This window comes from Ciconia boyciana, chromosome 6 (assembly GCF_034638445.1).
Source record: "Ciconia boyciana chromosome 6, ASM3463844v1, whole genome shotgun sequence".
Taxonomy (NCBI): Eukaryota; Metazoa; Chordata; class Aves; order Ciconiiformes; family Ciconiidae; genus Ciconia; species Ciconia boyciana.
The window spans coordinates 20232540-20253324 of NC_132939.1; the positions used below are offsets into that span (position 1 = coordinate 20232540).

Below are 20785 nucleotides of genomic sequence, written 5' to 3' on the forward strand. Positions count from 1 at the left end.
GAACCGCACCATCTGTCGCAGGGGGGGCTGATGTGACCACAGTGCTTGTAACAAGAGTTGTCCAGAGCAGCCACAGTGCCTGTTGCAGGGGGAATCAGAACAGCCAAAGTGCCTGTCACAGGGGAGGCTACAGTAGCCGCAGTGCCTGTCATTTTGTCACCAGATCCTTGAGGGTTCTGAATAGTGTTGAACAGGGGTCGATAGGCATGGGCCAGACCCCAGCACGTTGCAGTGATTTGTGTCTCCCTAGAATTGGCAGGGTGACGACATACTTTTTCCAAATATTCTACTAATTTTTCAGGATTCTGCACTTGTTCAGGGGTGAAGTTTCAAAACACTGGAGGTGCCCAATAAAACTTAGGCATTTTCCCATGCTATCCCACACACCCTGCCACTCATAACTATCTGGCCTTGGGGCAGATCTCTGGATGATATTCTTAAATTGCTTACTAATCTTGGACAAGATCGAAACAGTATTCCCAAGCAATACCAATAGAAGTATCTTAACTACCCAAGGATATTCAAGATACTGAAAAGTTATTGTAATGAAGGAGGAAACATTGCAGAAGAAAGTAGTGAAGGTACAATTCTGCATTTCCTCCATAAAAAACCTCTCCGAGGAAGAGGTATAATTGCGAATTGTCTCCATAAGGTGATACCCGACATACAATAACGGTTTCAGTACAGCACTTAGATAGCAAAATAAACCCAAGGTCACTGTTTTAATAACAAATCTCATAGGCAAAACATCATCAATTAAAGCAGAGCACAGCAAACTGCAAAAACCAACACCGATCTTCAATATGTACAACAAAAAAATGAGCATGGTGCAGATCAGGTAAACCAATGCTAAGAACAGACAGATCAATATCGCGTCCCACAACTACTAACAGATCTAAATTCCTTAATACGCTCTTGTTAATCTGTTGTTATCTCAAACCCTTCGTGCCCCACGTTGGGCGCCAAAAAGGACTGTCGTGGTTTAGGCCCAGCCGGCAACTAAGCACCACGCAGCCACTCGCTCACTCCCCCCCGGTGGGATGAGGGAGAGAATCGAAAGACCAAAAGTAAGAAAACTCATGGGTTGAGATAAGAACAGTTTAATAATTGGAACAAAATAATAGTAATAATAATAATGAATTGTAATGAGAAGGAAAACAACGAGAGAGAGAGGAACAAAACCCAAGGGAGGAAAAAAAAAGTGATACAACTGCTCACCACCCACTGACCGATGCCCAGCCGGTCCCCGAGCAGCGACTGCTACCCCCCGGCCACCTCCCCCCAGTTTATATACTGGGCATGATGTCATATGGTATGGAATAGCCCTTTGGTCAGTTTGGATCAACTATCCTGGCTGTGCCCCCTCCAGTTTCTTGTGCACCTGGCAGAGCATGGGAAGGTGAAAAAGTCCTTGACCAGTGTAAACACCACTTAGCAACAGCCAAAACATCAGTGTGTTATCAATATTATTCTCATACTAAAATGCAAAACACAGCACTATACCAGCTACTAGGAAGAAAATTAACTCTATCCCAGCCGAAACCAGGACAATCTGGCTGGCTTTAAGCCAGGCATAATGGCAGCAGCAGCTGTGTTTGATTCATCTATACAGCTCTGGGAATTAACCTCCCAGTCAGCCAGGTTGGAGGTCGGAACTGGATTTCTCCTGAGAAAAAGCACTATTCCAGACTGTGCAGCAGGACAATATGAAAAATATTGTACTCATTGCAATATGAACAAAAATCCATACTCACTAGGATGAGACACCTACATTCATCTTCATTTCTGAACTCAGCCAAAATAGGGAGATACATGGCATGAAGAGCTGACAGACTACTGCATTATCTAATCTTTACAAAGAGTATTTGTGTTAGGCACGGAGCTTAATTTAGGAAAGTTTGATTTTCCCTTCCCTGTACCCATTCCCCTGGTAACACTTTATTCAAGGAATCAATTAGGCCTTGATCAACCATTGATCAAGAGTTCCCAGTGGGGAGGCGTAATGCATTTTATCTGCAGTTACTGTTCCTAAATAACACATATTTCTGAGCATGCACTTAATTCTTTTCACCAATACTTTGCTATCCTTCAACAAACCTGTTAATAGCATTTTGGAGGTGCACTTTCAATGGAATCCTCCTTTGACAAATGAATTAGTGAAACTATCGGGATTTCCTTTGGTGTGTTTGCTTTTTTCAGCAAGACAGGCAAATAAATTCCATCCCCCTCACCTCCTCCTGCCTAAAAAAGGTTAAAGTGATGTGTTAGAGTTCAAGATACTAAATGGAAAGCTGTTCAAACAAATAGAAGAAGATAACCAATAATGCTTTAAAGCAAACATTCATTATTTTTCACTAAATTCCCTATGGAGTGACAGATGTGATGCATCTTTACAATCTCCAGAATTCTTCACTGTCATTAGCATTTCCCTAGCAATATCTCTTTTAAAGGAAAGACGCAAAAGGTGCATTTCAACTTTGACAAGACTTCAGTATATGATTAAGTCAGTCACATGGATTTAAGCATGCACTTAAGTTATCTGCTGAATAGGGACAGATTTAAACCTATGCCTGAATGCTTTGCTGAAAAGAAGCCAAAACGAATTGGTTTTAATTAAATTCTTTTGATGAAATTTCTGCAACTCCCTACTGTGTGACACCAGTCCTGAAATGCTAATAAACTAGTTAAAATTAAGCTTATTACCAAGTAAAATAAACCACAGAGACACTTCTGTCTTTTCTTATTTTATATGACCATTTATATCCAATTATTTTGCATTAGAGAAATAAAAGATTTGACCAGGGCTAACGCATCACCCTCACAGAGTAATAATTGCAGTGCACTGCAATCCAGGAGACAACCTATAGATTCCTCCACATCCACCTGCAATGCTACTCCTGTTTATCTGAGGATAGCTTTTAGCTATGTCAGCACTTATGCAAAACCCTAACTCCAGAACACTGCCAGAGAGATGCTACGTGCCAGGAACTGCTCAGTGTGTGGAGAACTCTATTAAAAAAAAAACAACAACAAATGGAGCTCTAACTGAAAAATAAAGCATTAACACACAGGCCGCTCAGAAACCATTGCATACACATACCAGGAATTGCACACTCTGAAGCACGTTATGTTAATGCAGCACAACCCCACAGAAATACCACAGAGAGTTAAAAATGGCCTTGTCCTCTTGAGAGCCTTCTGCACACCAACAAATGCAGATACTACCCACACAGATATTCTTCTGAAATTCTCCCAGCCTTGCACAGCAGCAGGAACAGCTATGTTCACTGTGACAAAGGAGGATACAGGGACCCAATATTTCTACCACCACTCAAAAGTTTCAACTGTAAGAAGTTTTAAAACATGCGACAATGGGACGGTGTAGGCAAAGTCAAATGCTGATGAAGAAACACTGGTAGAAAAGGCAGGCTATCTGACTGAAGGGTGGTACAGAGTGACCACCCTGCCAGTTTTGCAGGACTTTCCAAAGCCTGTTGTTTTCCAATCACTTAAGACCATCTGTAAACTGAATACAATTTGGATGATTTTGTCCCTTCACTTTAGCCTCCATTTCTCCATTTTCAAAAAGATTAACATCTTCTCTGAGTGCGCCTTGGACAGCCCTTCATGCTAGGCTGACTAGGAACACGAGGCATTTTGTTACCTGAGCAGACATCCTGCTCTGCTGAAGCTCTGTAAAAGACAAACATGGAAAACTTTTAAGCTTTCTGGACAGAAGCTCAATGAGAACAACAGTTTCTGCAGTAGGTTGGAACAGTTTCTGCAGTAGGTTTCTGTATGAATAACTTCTTCAGTTTGATTGTGAACCCCTTCCTCATATTGGAGAGTGGCTCAGCACCATCAGATCATTTCTGTGAGCAACTGCTTGTGAGTGCAGAAGGTGGAAAAGATTCCATTTTTCCACTTTGTCTTTAAAGCCAAATGTGAAAGAGGTTGTGAGGACTGAGTTATACTTGAAATCATACCCACTACATTCCAGTCTGCTGTCTATAATCTGTATGTGACCAGGCAAAATATCAATCAGAAATTACAATAATTTGTAAAATGTTTTGAGAAACAAAGCAAGAAATGCATCAATCTACAGACCATATTTTTTATAAGCTAGCAGTAAAAGCTATAGAGGAACTAATTACAATTTACTGCAACACGGAAAACAAGAGCATTTTCACACATCTCATGAAAAACAGAAGTAGCCATTATTTTTCAATCCTCTACCATTATGTGGGCCATTTTCAACACAGCTAAGCAGGCATGGAATTTAGGCTGTAATTTTCACAGGGACCCCAAGTGAGTTAATGGCCTAATCTTTATTGAAAATTCTGGTCTTAACTTTGAGTTGCCAATAGCAGTAACTGCTCCCATAATCAAATATTGTAGTCAGTGATCCTTCAGTGCTTTTGTTCCTTAAACTGGCTTATGTTACTCAGTTTGACATTTCAAAAAGAAAAGTGAAAAAAAAAGTACGTTATAGTGGTTTAGTTATGTTCTTCCATTTGCGGGCATTAAATAGCAGCACCATAGCTCTGCCCATAAATGAGAAAAAATGCAGACATCTGAACAAACCAACCTACTGAAAAAAATCGTGTATTACAGCTGCAAAAAAGCAAATATGGCCTTATTTCTCTGTGCCTCCAGGAGAATCATCACAGTAAAAATAAACACAGATGCTAAAACCAGAAGGATTATACAAGTTAGAACTGGTACAAGACTATGCATTTTATTAGCATAATTTATATTCTAATAGGGTCTAATCTAGTGTTGAGAAATATAAGGAGTATCCAGCCTCTGACAGGATAGGGCCCTGCTGCTTTCTCTTTATCACAATAAAATTAAGGTTAACCCTATCAGTACTCCGTGGATCTCTCATAAATACATATAGAGCCTTACATAGAAATGATCAACTTATAAAAATGTCAAATGCTGCTCTGCATTAATGGAATCAAAATAAAACATATTAAAGAGAATATTCAAGCTATAGATGGGTGGCCATTCACACAACCATTCACATGACTCTAGTAATGTCATTGGAGTTTGGACTGCTTCAAATGGGAGCATAAATTTAGCCTGAAAAAATAGCGCGCTCAGAGTGATAACAACCTGCCTTAGTTCTCATAATCACACAAACTCCACTCAATACCCACATCTCTTGGGCTGATATTTCTGCCCTCAAAAAAATAAAAAGCTGCACTTTGGGAACTTGCATATGAACATGCACAAACACCAACAGGAGCTCCCAAGTCCCTCAGGTGCCCACTTTGAGCTGAAGACAGCCTATGAACCAATCACTCTGCTGGTTTGGGAACAGCCAAGACAAAATAAAAGTGCTATATATTTTTCCTGACAACCATCCCATGCATTTCCTCATCCTATTCCCACACAGCCCACATTTCACTTCTGCAGAACTCACGGAATTCATATTTTGCAATGTAACCAGCCAGGCCAGTTGGACAAATAGTGAAGAAGGTGTGAGCTCAGGCCCTGCCAAAGAGATCCACAGTGCAGCTCCAAGAAGCAAGGCATTACCCCTTTTCCTTTCTATACTATGTATTCCTGATCTTTCTCCAAGCCCCTCTCTCTTTACATCAGGCCGCATAGCCAGTTGAGAGAAAGAGTTGTAAAGTCCAGGGCAGCATTCATCTCATGAGATCAAGACAAACATTTCTCCATCAAGAAAAGGGAAGATGACATTCTAGGGCATGAGAGCAAGTTGGCTGCTTCAAAGCTCAGAGAGGCTGCTGCCAAGTCACTAGAACGAGAGGCAGAGGCAATTTTGGGGCTTCTCCCAAGCTGATGAATGAGAACAGGTCAGTCTAGGCTGCCTTGAGTCCCAGCAGCCTGCCCTGTCTACCTCCACAGCTACATGCTCTTCCACAGCAAAAGAATAAAAGCGCTATGCCAAAAACCTATCTGTTAATGGCTGTAAAGAACTTTTGTCTTGATGCTTTTTAATAATGAACACACTACTAAAGCAACAGCCCCAGCAATAGATACAGAGAGACTGCTTTGCAGCTCAAGAACCCACGCATTGTGTCCACGTGCGACTGGATGCACACTCACCCTGTGGCTGATACTGCGGTGCAAGCACCAGCTTGCTACTGTGCCTATTCTACAGCAGAAGGAACAAAACGGACATCATTCACTGGACAAGTGCTATTAAGTCAGCTGCAATACCCAGCCCTGCCATCAGCACAGCTCAGTCTCTCCAATCCCTTGCCGTCAGCCAAAACATCAAGAGCTCTAAATTCAGAATCGGCCACAGCTGCCTGCAGAGTCTTCGACAACTCTCAGCTCCTGCCTCTCCACCTACATAGAGTAATAACGCTGCCCTGCTTCACAGAAAGAAAGTATTGATTAAACTCTGTAGCAAGGGACAAAGTATCCACTCCAAAGTCCTTCCACTTGACAAAGTAGGAGTAAGTGAAAATTGCCAGGGAATCCATTATTCAACCTCTTCTTAAGCCAGAAACAGAAAATAACAATTGGCCCCCATTTTATCCTGGGAAGAATTTACATGTACGTACACTCCTAATTAACAGAAGGCTACCAGGTACTTAAAAAAATTGCTGATTTTATATATATATATATTTATATTTTTATATATTTATATATATATATATATGAATGAATGACACAGGAGCCCTCGAAGTCTTAATCTGCAGAGTCCTTTTCTGCTTTTGTACACAAAATTAACGTTACTTTCTTCTGCTGTGCAAGTGTTAGTGTAGATTGTTCTTTCACTGATTTTTCCAAGGAACTGCATCAACTGAATTACTGTGGTGAACTTGACTGAGTTAGCTACTTCCCCATAGCAGTAAACGTGGCAATACTGTTCTTCACATCAGGAAAGCCAGCACACAAATTCTACGCATGCTGTACGAAAATACTAGTTTTAGGCTGCTGCTGTTTTACTTATTCTGTAGGCAGGATTGTAAGTGTAACACAGAAACAAACTATTGATTTCCTCAGTATAAGTCCATGGATTCAAAGTCATACAGGAACATTAAGATCCTCAAATTTGATCATCCACAATACACAGACTACAGCAATTTCTTAACTCAGTAACACTGCACTTGAACTGGAGCCCATATTTTAGACTCTGCTTTGATCTCACAGACAACTGTAGTGTACCTTCTGTATCAAACTACAGTATGTGACTCAGAGGAAAGTTAAATTTCCTGATCTCTTTATTAAGAACAAATAAAAACCACTGCAAACCAAGAGGGTGAAGGAGGGAGGGGATCCTTCCTGACACTTTTTCACTATTTTTACCTCTGAAGAGTGAGGACCAACATTCTCTGTGACACACTTGTCAACATAACAGCGCTGATTGCTTTATGAATAAAAATGTTTCATTGGTTTTTTTCTTTCCTTCATACCCACACATTTATCAAACTATCAGCCTCAACAACAGCCAACAACAGGGAATTCTACAAGATGGTGACATGGAGCATAAGAAACATTTATCTTTTAAACCTACTTCTTAGCGTTTTCAAGAATTTCTTCTGTGTTCAGGACAGGTCTTGACTATGTCATTATTTTAGAAACTGCTATCATTTCTCTTCTTAAGATCTCTTAAGCAGAGGATCTCTTTCCTTTCCCAAACTGAATGAGGGTAGTCTCCATAATCCCTTTTCATGACTGCTCTCTCCCACCTTTCTAGTGCTTCTAATTGTTTCTGTTACCCTTCACTGAAATGAAGTAACCAAAACTCAACATTAATGCACAGTGAGGCAAGTCCATCAATTTACACAATGACATGATAATATTTTCTAACTGATTCCTTTTCTAAATACATGCTATGTGTTGTATTTGGGTTTTGGAGGCCCATTGCATATTAAGTAGATGCCTTTATTAAGATTTCATGTATGACGTGTAGATCTTTCTCCCAAGAGGTTACAAGTAATTCAGAATCCAATAATGCATACAAGTAATTTAAAATTGCCCCTTCTACTTTAATTACCTTGCAAGTTAATTCCATGTTCTAGCTACAGCATACCATCCAGCAACCTAGCTCTTGTCAGTCCTTCAGAAGTGCACCTGACAATCACTCACAGTGTTCATTAATTAATTCAGAGCCTTTCTAGAAAGTAATGTTGATGTCTTATCCACTCCTTGTCCATGTTATTGCTAAACATACTGAATATAACTAGGTCTACTGTTAATCTTAATTTCATTTTGATATTTTGTGTAGTTATTTTTAATTTTTTTTTTTTTTTTGCTATTTTGTCTTTCCATTCCAGAAGAAGCTGTTTACTGGTTATGTACCTGATGACTGTTAATTCATGGCAAAATTTTACCACCTACCCTGTGTTTTCAAGCTCCCTTAGTCTTCAGTTGTAAGAGACTTTGTTTGACAATTTTGATTGAACAGCAGGGTTATGCACAATTATGCCCTTGTTTTGGGTTTATTCATGTAAGTTTTTTTTTTTTTTAGAAAAATTATTTTAAGGATAAGTATATATAAGGATAATATATAAGGATATATAAGGAATATATAAGGATAATTCAGATAGGCAATCTTGTCCTTACAACAGAAATACCAAGTAAGCATAGGAACAAAGGTCAAACATAAGTAAAATTTGAAACCACAAACAAAAGCTTTGTTTGTTAAACTTTTATACATTTACCTTGACTTTCCACTAGAATCTAAGTACACATGCGCTGCAAGGAGCAACTTGGAAAGATAATGAATTGTGTACCTTTGCCTGTGCTAAGGACACCTCCTTTGTAACAACATCAATGTGGCTCTTAAATTGTAAACATTTTTTTAAAATCCTGTTCATTCTGATGGGTGTCTCTTCCTACATGTAAGGCTCGTTGGGTTCTTTGCTTTTTTTTGTGGAGGTTTTTGGTGTTTGGTTTTTTTTTTTAAATGGCAGATGCACTTGGCAATATCTGTGACCTTGAGTCGTACACATAAGCAAGCAAGAGAGCCCAGTCCTGCAAGGCTGTTTATGCATTCTGAGAGAGCTCCTTCTGAGAGGGGTGTCTCAAGGAAGACAGAAGCATGATGTGCATACCAAGCCAAATGCTTCATGATTTATTTATAGGGAAAAGGGGCATAAAAATTTGCTGAAGGGGAAAGAAAAATGAGGAATCTGACTTACCTTGTCAGTGTAGACGAAGAACAGAATCACAACAGTGAGCTCCAACAGAAATATAATTAACAGCATGATAAAAAACTGTAAAGAGAAGAAGGGACAGGGGAAAAAAACAAAAAGCAAAACCCATCAACATCTATTTCAGCTTTTTTGAGATGCACAATAAGTACATTCAGCAGATCATGCAGAATGGGGAGTGGGAGTCATACCGGTAGCGAGATGCAAAGCTGCTGTGTTACAGCAGAACAGAAGGCACGCAACACGCAAGTGAAAAAGCAAGTAAAGGACTAGTCAGGAAACACAGCAATATCCAGGCATACGTATGGCTCATTTATATTACTGATTTTAGTAGAACAGCATAAAACCCCACAAAAGTCTGCCTCCCCAGCAGGCCAGTGCTCTATTTGACAGTAACCCTTGAGGACTCTCCCCAGGCTAGGTTTTCTTTATTTTTTTTCCCCATCAGATCTTTCCAATTAACAAGGTATCAGTGAAATCCACAGCTTAGACTTCCCATTGCAAGAGAAGGTAGCCTGGTCCATAAACCATAAAGTCATAGTTCCTTTCAAGGGGAATTGTGGGAGAAGTGAAAGTCACACCAAAAAGCTTGTATACCAGGTTAGCTTTACAATCAGTTTCACGTAGCTACACAAATCACCCACGGGTTTCAACTGAAAGGGGCTGATTTGTCCTGAAGACATCAAAGCAAAGTCAGTCCACCTCTTTTCCAGCCATGGAATGGTCTAAAACCCAGTAGTCAAAAGCTCAAAGAGTGGATAAAAAACTTTTAACACAGGGATTTCAGGTAGATTCTCTAAAGGCCTCAGCTCTTATCGACCTCAGCAAGAGGAAATGTTGGCAATGCCAAACAATTCCGAAAAACCATATCCTCTGCTTTTTGTTAAGATGCTGGACAGGTTTGCAGCACAGGTCTGCAGCAGTGTCAACACAGTGGTTGCATGAACTTAGAACAGGCGCTATCAGAGCATTAAATTAAACTGAGTTCTGTAAAGATGGGTAAAGGAGAGAGCGCAATTTTGGAAACTTTTTAGGCTCAGGCAAAGGTCCTGCTCCCTATAACATAAACTCTATACACTTAGCAGCCTGCAAGGCTGGAATTCTAATACTGAGCAGCACTGACTTGAAATCCTATCCCCAAGAGAAAAAAAACAGTTACCGTCTCTTTAGCTTCAACCACAAGGCTGCAAACCTATGAAAGTTTAATAGCTACAAAGCCTTATCAGAGCTTCTTCACTGCCTGGTAAGTTGAAACCAAACCTTTGAACCTATGGATTTCTGTGACTGAATGGAGGGCAAAAGGTCAAGAAGGGGAAAATACCTTTCTCCACTAGTACAATTACACTGTCTACAGAACTCATTGCATTTTGCCCTCTGAGTCTTAAAGTTTATTTTCAAATCTTCATCACTAGTATCTTCACACCTGCCTGACCCTAATACTGGATCCTATTATTGCCCAGTTTTGAATCACAGAACTCATTCACGCTTGTGATCCAAGCTGATTTCCACATCATTAGCATCCAACACTGACCTTCTGTATGGCTTTGCAAACCAGCCTTGGTGCAGCTTGCTTATTTTTTACATTTACGATTTTAGTCTGATGCATAGCATTAACTGAAACAGGACAAAGCACATGGCGTTTGGAAAGATGCACGGACACTTCGTTATATTTTATTTGGCTGTGGGGTACTTTTTTGCTCATCTATAAAGCATGGCTTTTCCAAAATGTGCATGCGACCACTACTGTGGAACAAAGGAAGGACTCGTACCCACTACAAACAGTGATCAGCATTTCCTACCACAGGACCCAAATTTTGTCAGCTTATAATTTTGCCAAACCTTAACTGTCTATGCTTATATATTCTGAGCTTGTTTCTGTCTAAAGAATAAAAGCTTTTGGAAGAACTTAAAAAATAGCACTTCAACTACTTCTAAGAATGAAGCAGGGCAAAGTATGTTATTCTGCCCAGGTTAAATTTCTGGTGGCTTAATTTGAAATCCTCTCACGCTCCGGTGTTTAGAGCAGGGACCTGAAATAAAGTGCGGCTTCATTTCAGGCACGTGCCTTTTGTCTTACCCAACTATAAGTGGATTTTTGTAGGAAAGTTATTTGCCTTCAAAAAACTGCATTTCACACATCCAGTAGAGATGAGAGAGCTCAGCAGCTAAAACCTTCAAAGTCTACAACCACAAAAAGTGTACTCACATCCTTCCCACAGCTCACGTGTGACCAGATGACTCGCAAACCATTCCACAGAGCATCTTCCCCGCTCCTGTGGCACCCACACACGTGCGCAATACCTTTCTGCCGTCCCCTCAGAGCCAATGGCCTCCAGTCCCATCCAGGACATCACCTGGAACGGTGAGTATGGCCAGGAACCGGAGTAAAATTCAGGGACCTCTTTTTCCTGTGCTCTGAAGAAAGCTTTCCTCCCTTCTCTGCACTCACCAGCACAGAGACAGTACAGATGAAGCCAGGGAATGACTTTGCAGGAGAAGGGGGAGCCTGAGGAAGAACATTTTTAACAGCAGATGGGGAATGGTTTGGTTTAGGATACAGTCTGGCTACCAGTTTTAGAGAAACTGGACCTACTGGCAGTAGCCAGAGAAAAAGCCAGACACTAGAGAAAAAGCCAAGGCCTGCGCAGCGGCAGGGGATGCCTGCGCATGTGGATACCCAGGAGGAGCTACGCCTTTGAGAGGATGGTGGCCTGTGGAGGACCCCATGCTGGAGCTGTGGAAAACAAAGAGTGGCAGAAATAGGAAAGCACCCCACACTGACCCCCATGACTGAGTATAATGTGCAGGGAGGGGACTGGAGACTGGCAAGGTGGGAGGAAAGGTGTCTGGTGGGAAGTTGAGGTGTTTTCTCAAGTGTGTAATTGTTTGTCATTATTTCTCAATACCAGAATCAGTAATTAAAAGTTTATCTTAATTGGCAATAAATTAAGTGAAATTTCATGACTCGAGAGTATTTTCCCCTGCAACACCAAGTCATACAACTCTGCTAAAAAACCCCCCACCCTATTTGGACCAGAGCAGTCAGCTGCTGTTGCCAGCTATGCCACTGTGTCCAGCAGCAGAAGCCCGTGGGCTGGATCTCCTGGCGAGACCACGATGGTGCTCCTGCCTTTTTCAGTCCATACTAGAGAAATAGGTATGGCATTGCCATCGTAAAAGATGCTAAAATTGTGACGTCAAGCACTCAAAATTTAGGAAATCTCAGAATAAAAGTTCTCTCAGTGATGGTTATGTACCATGTCTAAGCCTTTCCCTACACAGGCTCAGAGGATCCTCCAAGCTATTACTGGTGGGAATTGGGTTTCATGCACTGCAGATTTTGGAACTCATACAGTGAACCAAAATTAATGTACACTGTTCAGAAAGTCAAAACCTAGATAAGTAGGATTATGCTTTTTCTCCATAGAAAAATATTTTTGTTTTTAAATAAAACCTCTAGTTTTATCTTGCTTACTATTTGCATTCATGGACAAAAAGTACACTGTTATATCACAGATAACTAACACGTATTAGTAATCCCACTTTTGTGCAGAAAGTAGAGACACGCACTGTATCTTTTATTGCAAAGGTACATTAGGTGAGGTCAACCTCAAGGTAGAAGCTTCAAAGTCACCACCTGGTAAAAGCTACAAGCACTTACATGTCAACACATTTACCATCCCCCTCTAAAGAAGAACCCCACCTGAACCCAAACCGTGTCAGAAAGAAAAAATCAAGGCTTCAGACTGAGCTGGCTGCAAAGCATAGCCTGCACACATCACCACATCTTCTGATCCACCAGACTATGGCGCATGCATGGACACATGCACAATCTGCTCCTCTACTCCCATAGCACCTTCCAACAAAAGTTCACTTTCAGTTCCATCCTCATGATCATCCTAAAGGGAATGATGCCCAACTGGCATATCGCATTCAAATTTAAAAGGGAGAAACAAGCCCACTGAAGGCTCACAGCACTCAAACCCCCACCACACCTGCTGGAAACTCTCACAGCTCCTTTTCAAATGAGTTCTCTCACTGTGGTGATAAATACAGAGAAGAATAAAAATGAGTTTTTCTTTGCTTCACTGGGGCTGCAGGCTGTTGGTGTAATAAAGATTTATGCATGGAGAAACAACAATTCCGAAGCAAATCATTAATGTAAAACTCCATTAAAAAAAAAGATTAATCTGACCTTGTACAGAGATGCTTTACCACACTACTTGTCAAATAGTGGGATGCAACCTCATAGAGGTTCACTGGAGAGGTACCTACTGCACAGTTTTTCATAAATTACACCTGAAATAACCCCACAGAAGTTTTGATGAGAAGGGAGGTAAGGTGATGCTTTTCTGTTTTGCTACCACTGCTGATTTCCAACCCTTAAGAAAACTAAGGTCAGTTTCTCAGCACTTACCTTCATATTCTACAAAGCCCATGACTTTCCCACAGGTTCTGTTAAAGGAGTAAAAGAAGTATGCAATTGCTATCAAACCTACCTCATAGCTATGCATCACCCTCCTGATGTCAGAGAGAGAAAAATCTATTAGAGAAGAAGAGGTCCCAACTTGCAACTCCATCCCCATTGGAGCTGTACTAGGCTTTTGACCCACTAGTTCTGGTTCCCTTCATCCAGCCTCTTAGTATCAGTGGGAGAATCAAGAACTGTTACCTATGTACACCATTTAAAGCACGTCTCCATCACAGCTCACAAAGGCACAGAGCAACAAGTTAATGATATTTTCTTCCCAAACAAATAAGATTCTCTGGTTTCTCAGGTGTTACAGACACTTACCTCTCTGCATGATGACTGAGCATCACACACTAATACACAGGATTGGGTCTTCCGCTTCCTCACTGCTTCTCCTTCCCAAATCTTCTCAATAGTTCTATCATGTTGCTCAAATTGCCCATCTCTCCATGTCAGGAGTAGCTGATCTTCTCACAGTCTCCCAAAGACAAAAGTGACCAAGTACAATGAAAACCAATCTGTGATTGTCTTGTTAGTCTCCTAACATTTTGCTATGAGACTAAACATGATATAACTGATGGCAAGATCAAGAATGCTGTGTTTAGACTGATCCCTGAAGTAATGCTTTTAGTTTGATGGGAGTCTGGCTCAGAAGGAGACAGTAAGATCTCAGTGTGCCAGACCCTCTTCTCAACTTAACTAATGACAGGAGACAGAAGTTTCTTGCAAAGTATTATTCAAATCCTCTTCAATAAACACTAAGATAGTAGTAGGAAGACCCAAAAGCCAGCAGTCTCTTTGGAATAGTGACACATTCCAAAACAGTTTTAAAGTTCATGGCTTAGCAAATAATTTGTTTAGACCAAACAGCCAACAAATTAGTATACCCTACCTAAGAAACTGGACAAATAACTTCAACAATCAGCCTGTGCTGTGTGCCTTCACACAGTGCCTATACTGTTAATCTGTCTGCAAGGAGGACAGTTAGCGTCTTTTCTGACAGAGACAATATGAAGTAAAACACATGAGCAGGTAGGTTGTTCCTTGAAAGTTCTCCAGCAAGCTAACTGCTCGTGGCCTGAAGCAGCTCCCAGGATGAAGAGAAAAAAAATAGAACATTTACAGGCAACCTTTCCTCTGTAATACCAACTGCAAGTTTGATACAGTCAAGTATTTTGCCTTTTAGTTAGGCTGGATTACCAAATCCTCACTAATCAGCTTTAATTTCAGGATTACATTTCACTTCCTAATTAATAAGCACCTCAGGTAGAAGAAATTACAGAGAATTAATTGGGCTAAAATTGTTGGTCTGCCAAGAGAACTCTAACTTCATAGCCTGGGAGGGATTTTAATTTGTCTGCCTGGTCCTAACGTACATATATAACTTTGGTCTTCAAGAATAGTCCAGCTCTGGCTCCTAGAAGACAGAGTCTCTCAGAATCACAGAAACGTACAGGTTGGCAATGATCTCTGGAGATCATCTGGTCCAACCCCTAACAGCACAGTCAACTAGATGAAGCTGTGCAGAGCTGTATCCAGTCACCTTCTGAGCATCTCTAAGGATGAAGATGGACAGCCATCCACAACCTCATTGGACACCTTTTTCCAATACTTGACCATCTTCATAATAACAAAAATATTCCGTATCTCTAATTGGAATTTCCCTTGTTGTAACTTGTGTCTGTTACCTCTTGTCTGACCCCTATGAATCCTTCCAAAAGCTGTATTTTCTTTACACTCTACTGTAAGGTAGTTGAAGACAGGAATAAAATCTCTTTGCTTTTATTTCTTAAGACAGAACAAACGCAGCTCTCTCAGTCTATCCTTGCACATCATGTGCCCCATAATCATCATGGTGGCCCTCCATTGGACTCCTTCCCCTGGTATGTATGTGTCTCTTCTGCTGGGGAGCCCCAAACTGGGCTAAGCACTCCAGATGTAGCCTTATCTTATTCTGGAAGGTGTTATTCTTTCTCAGTGTCAAGAAATGTAAGAGAATGTGGGGCTTGGTATGGCCCATAACTACCCAATTATTACATCTATCTTTTTATTCTGATTTAAAACAAAGGCACATATTAAAGTGCAGGCTCTCCATGCATTTGAAATATCTCTGCTTGTTCTGATCAAAAGGAGAAGGTCCTTTATATTTGAGTTAAAAGGAGGATTATCAGATTGTGTTACTGTGCTTTAGGTCTAAACTATCTGCCAAAAAGAATTTTTGTATTGATTATTAGATTATAATTTGATATGAACAGAAATACTATAAAAAATTACATCATATTCTGCACATAACCTTCTCTGCGGGGATAGCATCTTATCTTTAATACTGGAGGTGTAAACAGTATCGCTCTTTTTTGAATAAATGAAGTCAAATCTTTGCCTACAAAATCACAGAGCTCCATTAAAGTCAAAAGAACTTAATGAATTTTATAGCAGCCACACTTTACCAAGCCACCTGAAAATGAAGAACTTTCCTTGAATTTAATATGCTTTGTAATTTTCCTGTTCTCTTGTCATAAATATTATTTATATTGAAATAATATCTACCAGACTGAGTGGAGCTGCCTCATTACTGTGGTTGGCATTGTCAAAATCTTATGTCTTCCCTGCACAAGTGTAGTATCCCCATGCCTAACTAAATTAAAACAGATGCATCAACAAACTTAGATGCATAAAGTCGAGCACCAAAAGGGGTAACACTGTCAGAGGTCCTGAACGCTACAATCTATTGCCAAATTTACTCCATATTCCACACTTTGGAAAAAATCAAGCCACCTATGAAAAGTCAAAATCAATGCAACAATTCCCATTGAGGTACTGGAAAACAGAACTCCAGGTACTGGAGAACAACCCGCTCTTTATAGGGGTCCTGTACCTGCTTTCAGGTACCAATGCTTGCCGACGTTGGCTCTGGCTTTCTAAGCACAGCAATACAAAGATCATCCCCAAGCATGATAAAGGTTTCCCAGAATAGCTTTTTTATTACATACTGGTACATGACTTCCACAGAATAAAAACTGATATGGTACAGATTTTATCAGCACTCAAAAAGAAAAAAAATTTGAAACTTTCTTCCACTTTTGAAAGCAAAAGCGTTTAATGTATCACTGGTTCTCACAAGAATTTTGATTTCACATAATTACCCACAGACATTTTGATCTGATATATTAATAGGGAGTAGGAACATTATGAAAGGCTCGCTTAGTTTTTTAAAATTTTATTTTATTTTCTTTTCCAAGGAACTGAGCAAGGAGAGGAGAACAGAAGAAAAAGTGCAATGGGAATTGTACTTGCATCTTAGAAATTACTTCTGCAGCCTGGAAGACTTGTACAGAAAGAGACAGAGCAGCAAATGAGAAATGACAGGACAGTGCCTGGACAATAAGAATAACTGGGATTACAGTCAATAAAATCCCAGTGCATTGATCTACCACATGAACTTCACAACAAAAGGGAAGGGCAGCTTGCTTCCATCAATTTCCATCACAGTGGATTCTGATTCTACATCGCAGTACCAAAGTTTTGCTGACACTCAGTTTGAATTCCCCTTTTGTTATGTCCATACAATTGTTCTTAGTTACCACCCTTTGTAGCAACATGCATGCTTCCTTTCTGCCCATAGTATTTAGACTCCTCGAATATTTGTAGATTTATATCCCATCTGAGTCCTCTCTCTGCCATGCTGTGCATATTTAGCTCTTTTAATACTTCCTTGGAAGTAAATCTCTTTAGCTTCCTGGTCTTTTTTTTTTCAGCATAAAAATGATAAGTTTGCTCATAAACTGTAAAAAGGCAGTAATGTATATGAGCAAACTTATGAACAGAAACTCCATTATGAAAATGGCATGTATCTAAATTTGGTGCATCAGCTATTATTCTCTAACAGCCTTAATAGTTAATTCATTGTGATTGTGACAAAGTCGTGCATGCTTTATGCCTGCTGGAGATATAGTACAGCTCTGTTTATGTTTGGACTATATATTTCGTGAATGTGCAAAACCTCCTGCTGATCAATAAGGCTCAAAGAAATCTGCGCTATTTATTTCTGGGAAGATATACAACATATGCAGTTTTAACACATTAACAGTGTTTCACTCTAGTCTCATTACTGCTTTCAGTTGGAATCATTCAGTCTTACTGCATTAGTAAATGTGAGTTCAGAGACTTGCCACTCCCATGCTATATGTAATAGGATTTTAACAGGCATTTTGTGGCATTTCTAGTCATTTTCCATCTTCTTCAAAAACTCAAAATCAATGAAGTGTCATAAAATATTAGCCAGGTATCACTCTCACATCACAACAGTAGGTGGGTATAGGCCCATTTAACAGATTGCAGATTATTATTCCTTAGCACAAATAAAGGTCTCGCTGACCTTTGACTCTCTTTAAGGGTTGCTTCATCTCTTCTGCAAACATAATGCAAAGGTGCGACATGATCTGGTGTCAATCTTTATCCTAGTCAAGACAGAAACTCATCCTACTTGTGAAGTGCAACGTGGCTGGAGAAGAACTAAAACATTAGACTAGCTCTTACAAGTCCCTGCATCACTCCATTAATAACAAAGCAGTTGCTTGAGTCCATCTAACATAGCTAATGGCAACAGCAAATACAACTAAAAGGCTCTGGCTTGGGATTAATCCAGTATTCTCCATCTACGGCAAAGACATGCAAAGTTAATTAGTGTCTAAACTTACACCTTTTACTGAGACTTTAACATCACCTGTGTACTTAGTAAATGGAGCTTCTTCCCTGAATCTACCATCCCCAGGATATTTCTTGTCACCTGGAGCTCTAGCATGAAATGCAATTGGACAGCTCAATGCCCTGAAGAGGAGAGCAGCAGCAAGTGGTCACACCATGCTTGGGGAGCAAGTGAGTCGGCAGGGCTGGCTTCACACTCATGTTCGCACTGAACATCTGGCTGACCCTAAATGCTGGGCAAACTGACAGAAGCTCCCCCAAGATGATAAGGGCAAATGACATGACCATGCTGCTCAGCTGACTTACAATGAGCTGACTTACAATGAGCTGAAGGGGAAAAAAATTACTCTGAAATTCTGCAGTTCTCCCTTTACACGTATTTGCAAACCCTGAGCTAAGCTTGCAATGGGATCTCACTTGCTAATTATAACAATAGAAAAATTTCTCTTATTTCTAGGAGTCTCAAAACAGCACCTAGAAACTGCACTGCATGTGTAAGTGAAGGAAAAGGTGAGAAGCAGATGGTCATGAAGAGAAAAAAGGACAAGGTAGAGTATTTTGTCTGTATTTAAATTCTACTGCTGGTTTTCTCCCCAGTTTGCTGTTCCCAGATCGGCTACACAGAGACTGCTGCATCAGAAGCACATGGGTCAGTCTTGCAGTAGCTTAAAAAATGAAGAGCAAGTTAGTTTGGTTTACCTAATTCTGCCTTTTAGCTTTCAATATTGTCCTACTGGGGAACTGAAATGTCTATAGCATCAAATCAGCTCTGGCTACACCTTGTGTAGGCATCACTGATTTACACAAACTAGCCTCTATTTCTTTACCTCCAGAGTTATATTTTTCTGAGGTTCAGATAATTCTAATCCCTAAAGAAAAAAGCCAATGTTGCTCTTTAATTTAAGAAGCAGTGTTAAGGTGGCTAAAATAGCAAATGAATGACTGGGAATATAAGCACACATGCTGCTTTGGAAGACTACGGCTTTCTATCTGAGGAGATAATTTTATTTTTAGGAAAAAAAAAATCAAATGTTATGCTCAAAAGTGACACGAATGTCTGGGCTGGCAAGGAGCACACAGATTACCCGTCCTTTCGAAATGGGAGTAATTCTGTTGCCTACCAGATTTTGCAGGTGACCCTAGGTCTGGAGCAAAAGCCCATCAAAGTCAGCAGAGGTCAGTCATAGATCTGACAATGAACACGTCTGTCCGGAGACTGCAAGCTCTGGCAGAAAACAGGCTTCCTTGAAAGTATTTTCCTGACCACCATGTAGTCTTATGCTCTGCTCTTGCACCGTGAGGTTCATTGGATTACTTAATTGTCCTGGTAATTTGATGTGCAGTGAGGTATCTCAAATCTTTACAGACAGTAGTAGGGCAATATGAGGCTTGATTTCTGGGTCCCCTTTTGAAAAAGCTCAGAGCCAGGTTTCTTTTCAAGAAACTCTGGCATGTGAGAGTTGGTTGAATACTGAGACAAAAGATGGGGTGGGGGAGGCTTTCTAAGTGGTAGGGGATCTTGAGCTTGTGTAGACTGTCAGAGAAGATGATGTTGCTAATACACAGCTAACAACTGCTAGTTAATAAATTAATCAACCAGGACTTAGGAACTTGGAAACACTGATAGTCATTTAGACAAATAGATTAAGCCTTGATATAAATTAGTATAGCTCCACTGACTCCTGCACATGGCACTGTCACACTGTTTGACTGCCATAAAGCAGCATCCTGGCAAACAAAAAGGAATGGGGACATTAGGAAAAGGTTCTTCACTGAAAGGGTGGTTGTCACTGGAACAGGCTCTCCCCAGGGAGGTGGTCAGAGCACCAAGACTGTTAGAGTTCAAGGAGCATCCAGACGACGCTCTTAGTCATATGGTTTAGTTTTAGGTAGTCCTGCAAGGAGCAGGGAGTTGGACTTGATGATCCTTATGGGTCCCTTCCAACTTGAGATATTCTGTGATTCTATGATTCAAAGGATATAAGGCACTAGTGCTATTGCATCAGTCTATACTAGAAAAATAAATACTACCCTATGAGGTAAGCCCTTCCTACACAGTAAGCCTAGGCTCAGGTCTAAAAACAGGAGGGAAGGAAAAGAGCTTTATTATTTCTCTCCTCTGTTCCCAGGTTCTTTGATTAATTGCTACCAGAGCTGAAGAAAAGAAGGGAGAAAGAGGAGGACTGACAGGTCCCATCGACTCCTGAGTTTCAGTATCAGCCAAGTGGACGGAGCTAAAAACTGAAATGCAATGAGGAGCAGATTCTTAATAATAAAGGAGAGGCAACAAAACTAGGGGAGTTTGGTGCTCAGTACTTACAGTCCAAACAGGTAGCAAGTTAGGGCTTTAACATGCAACACAGCACTACACAGAGAAGTGTTAACACATGATGTATAATGCTCTCAGGCTGTGTGTATGGTATCTTCCCAGTCTCTGTATCACTTGCTTGCTGCTGTGGCTGCTGCCACA

The 20785-nt window shown here is 40.5% G+C and overlaps 1 protein-coding gene across 20 annotated transcripts in view; it reads right to left on the reverse strand.

Moving 5' to 3' along the window:
- TSPAN4 (tetraspanin 4) overlaps window positions 1–20785 on the reverse strand; it is a 469335-nt gene that overhangs the window by 50234 nt on the left and 398316 nt on the right. For all 20 annotated transcript variants that reach the window (XR_012042902.1, XM_072863719.1, XM_072863720.1 and 17 more), the window contains one exon: window positions 9129–9203. Coding sequence is in view for 19 of the 20 variants with exons in the window: in XM_072863719.1 (XP_072719820.1) it covers window positions 9129–9203 (75 nt within the window). In the remaining variant the exon portion in view is untranslated. The remainder of the gene's footprint in view (window positions 1–9128; window positions 9204–20785) is intronic.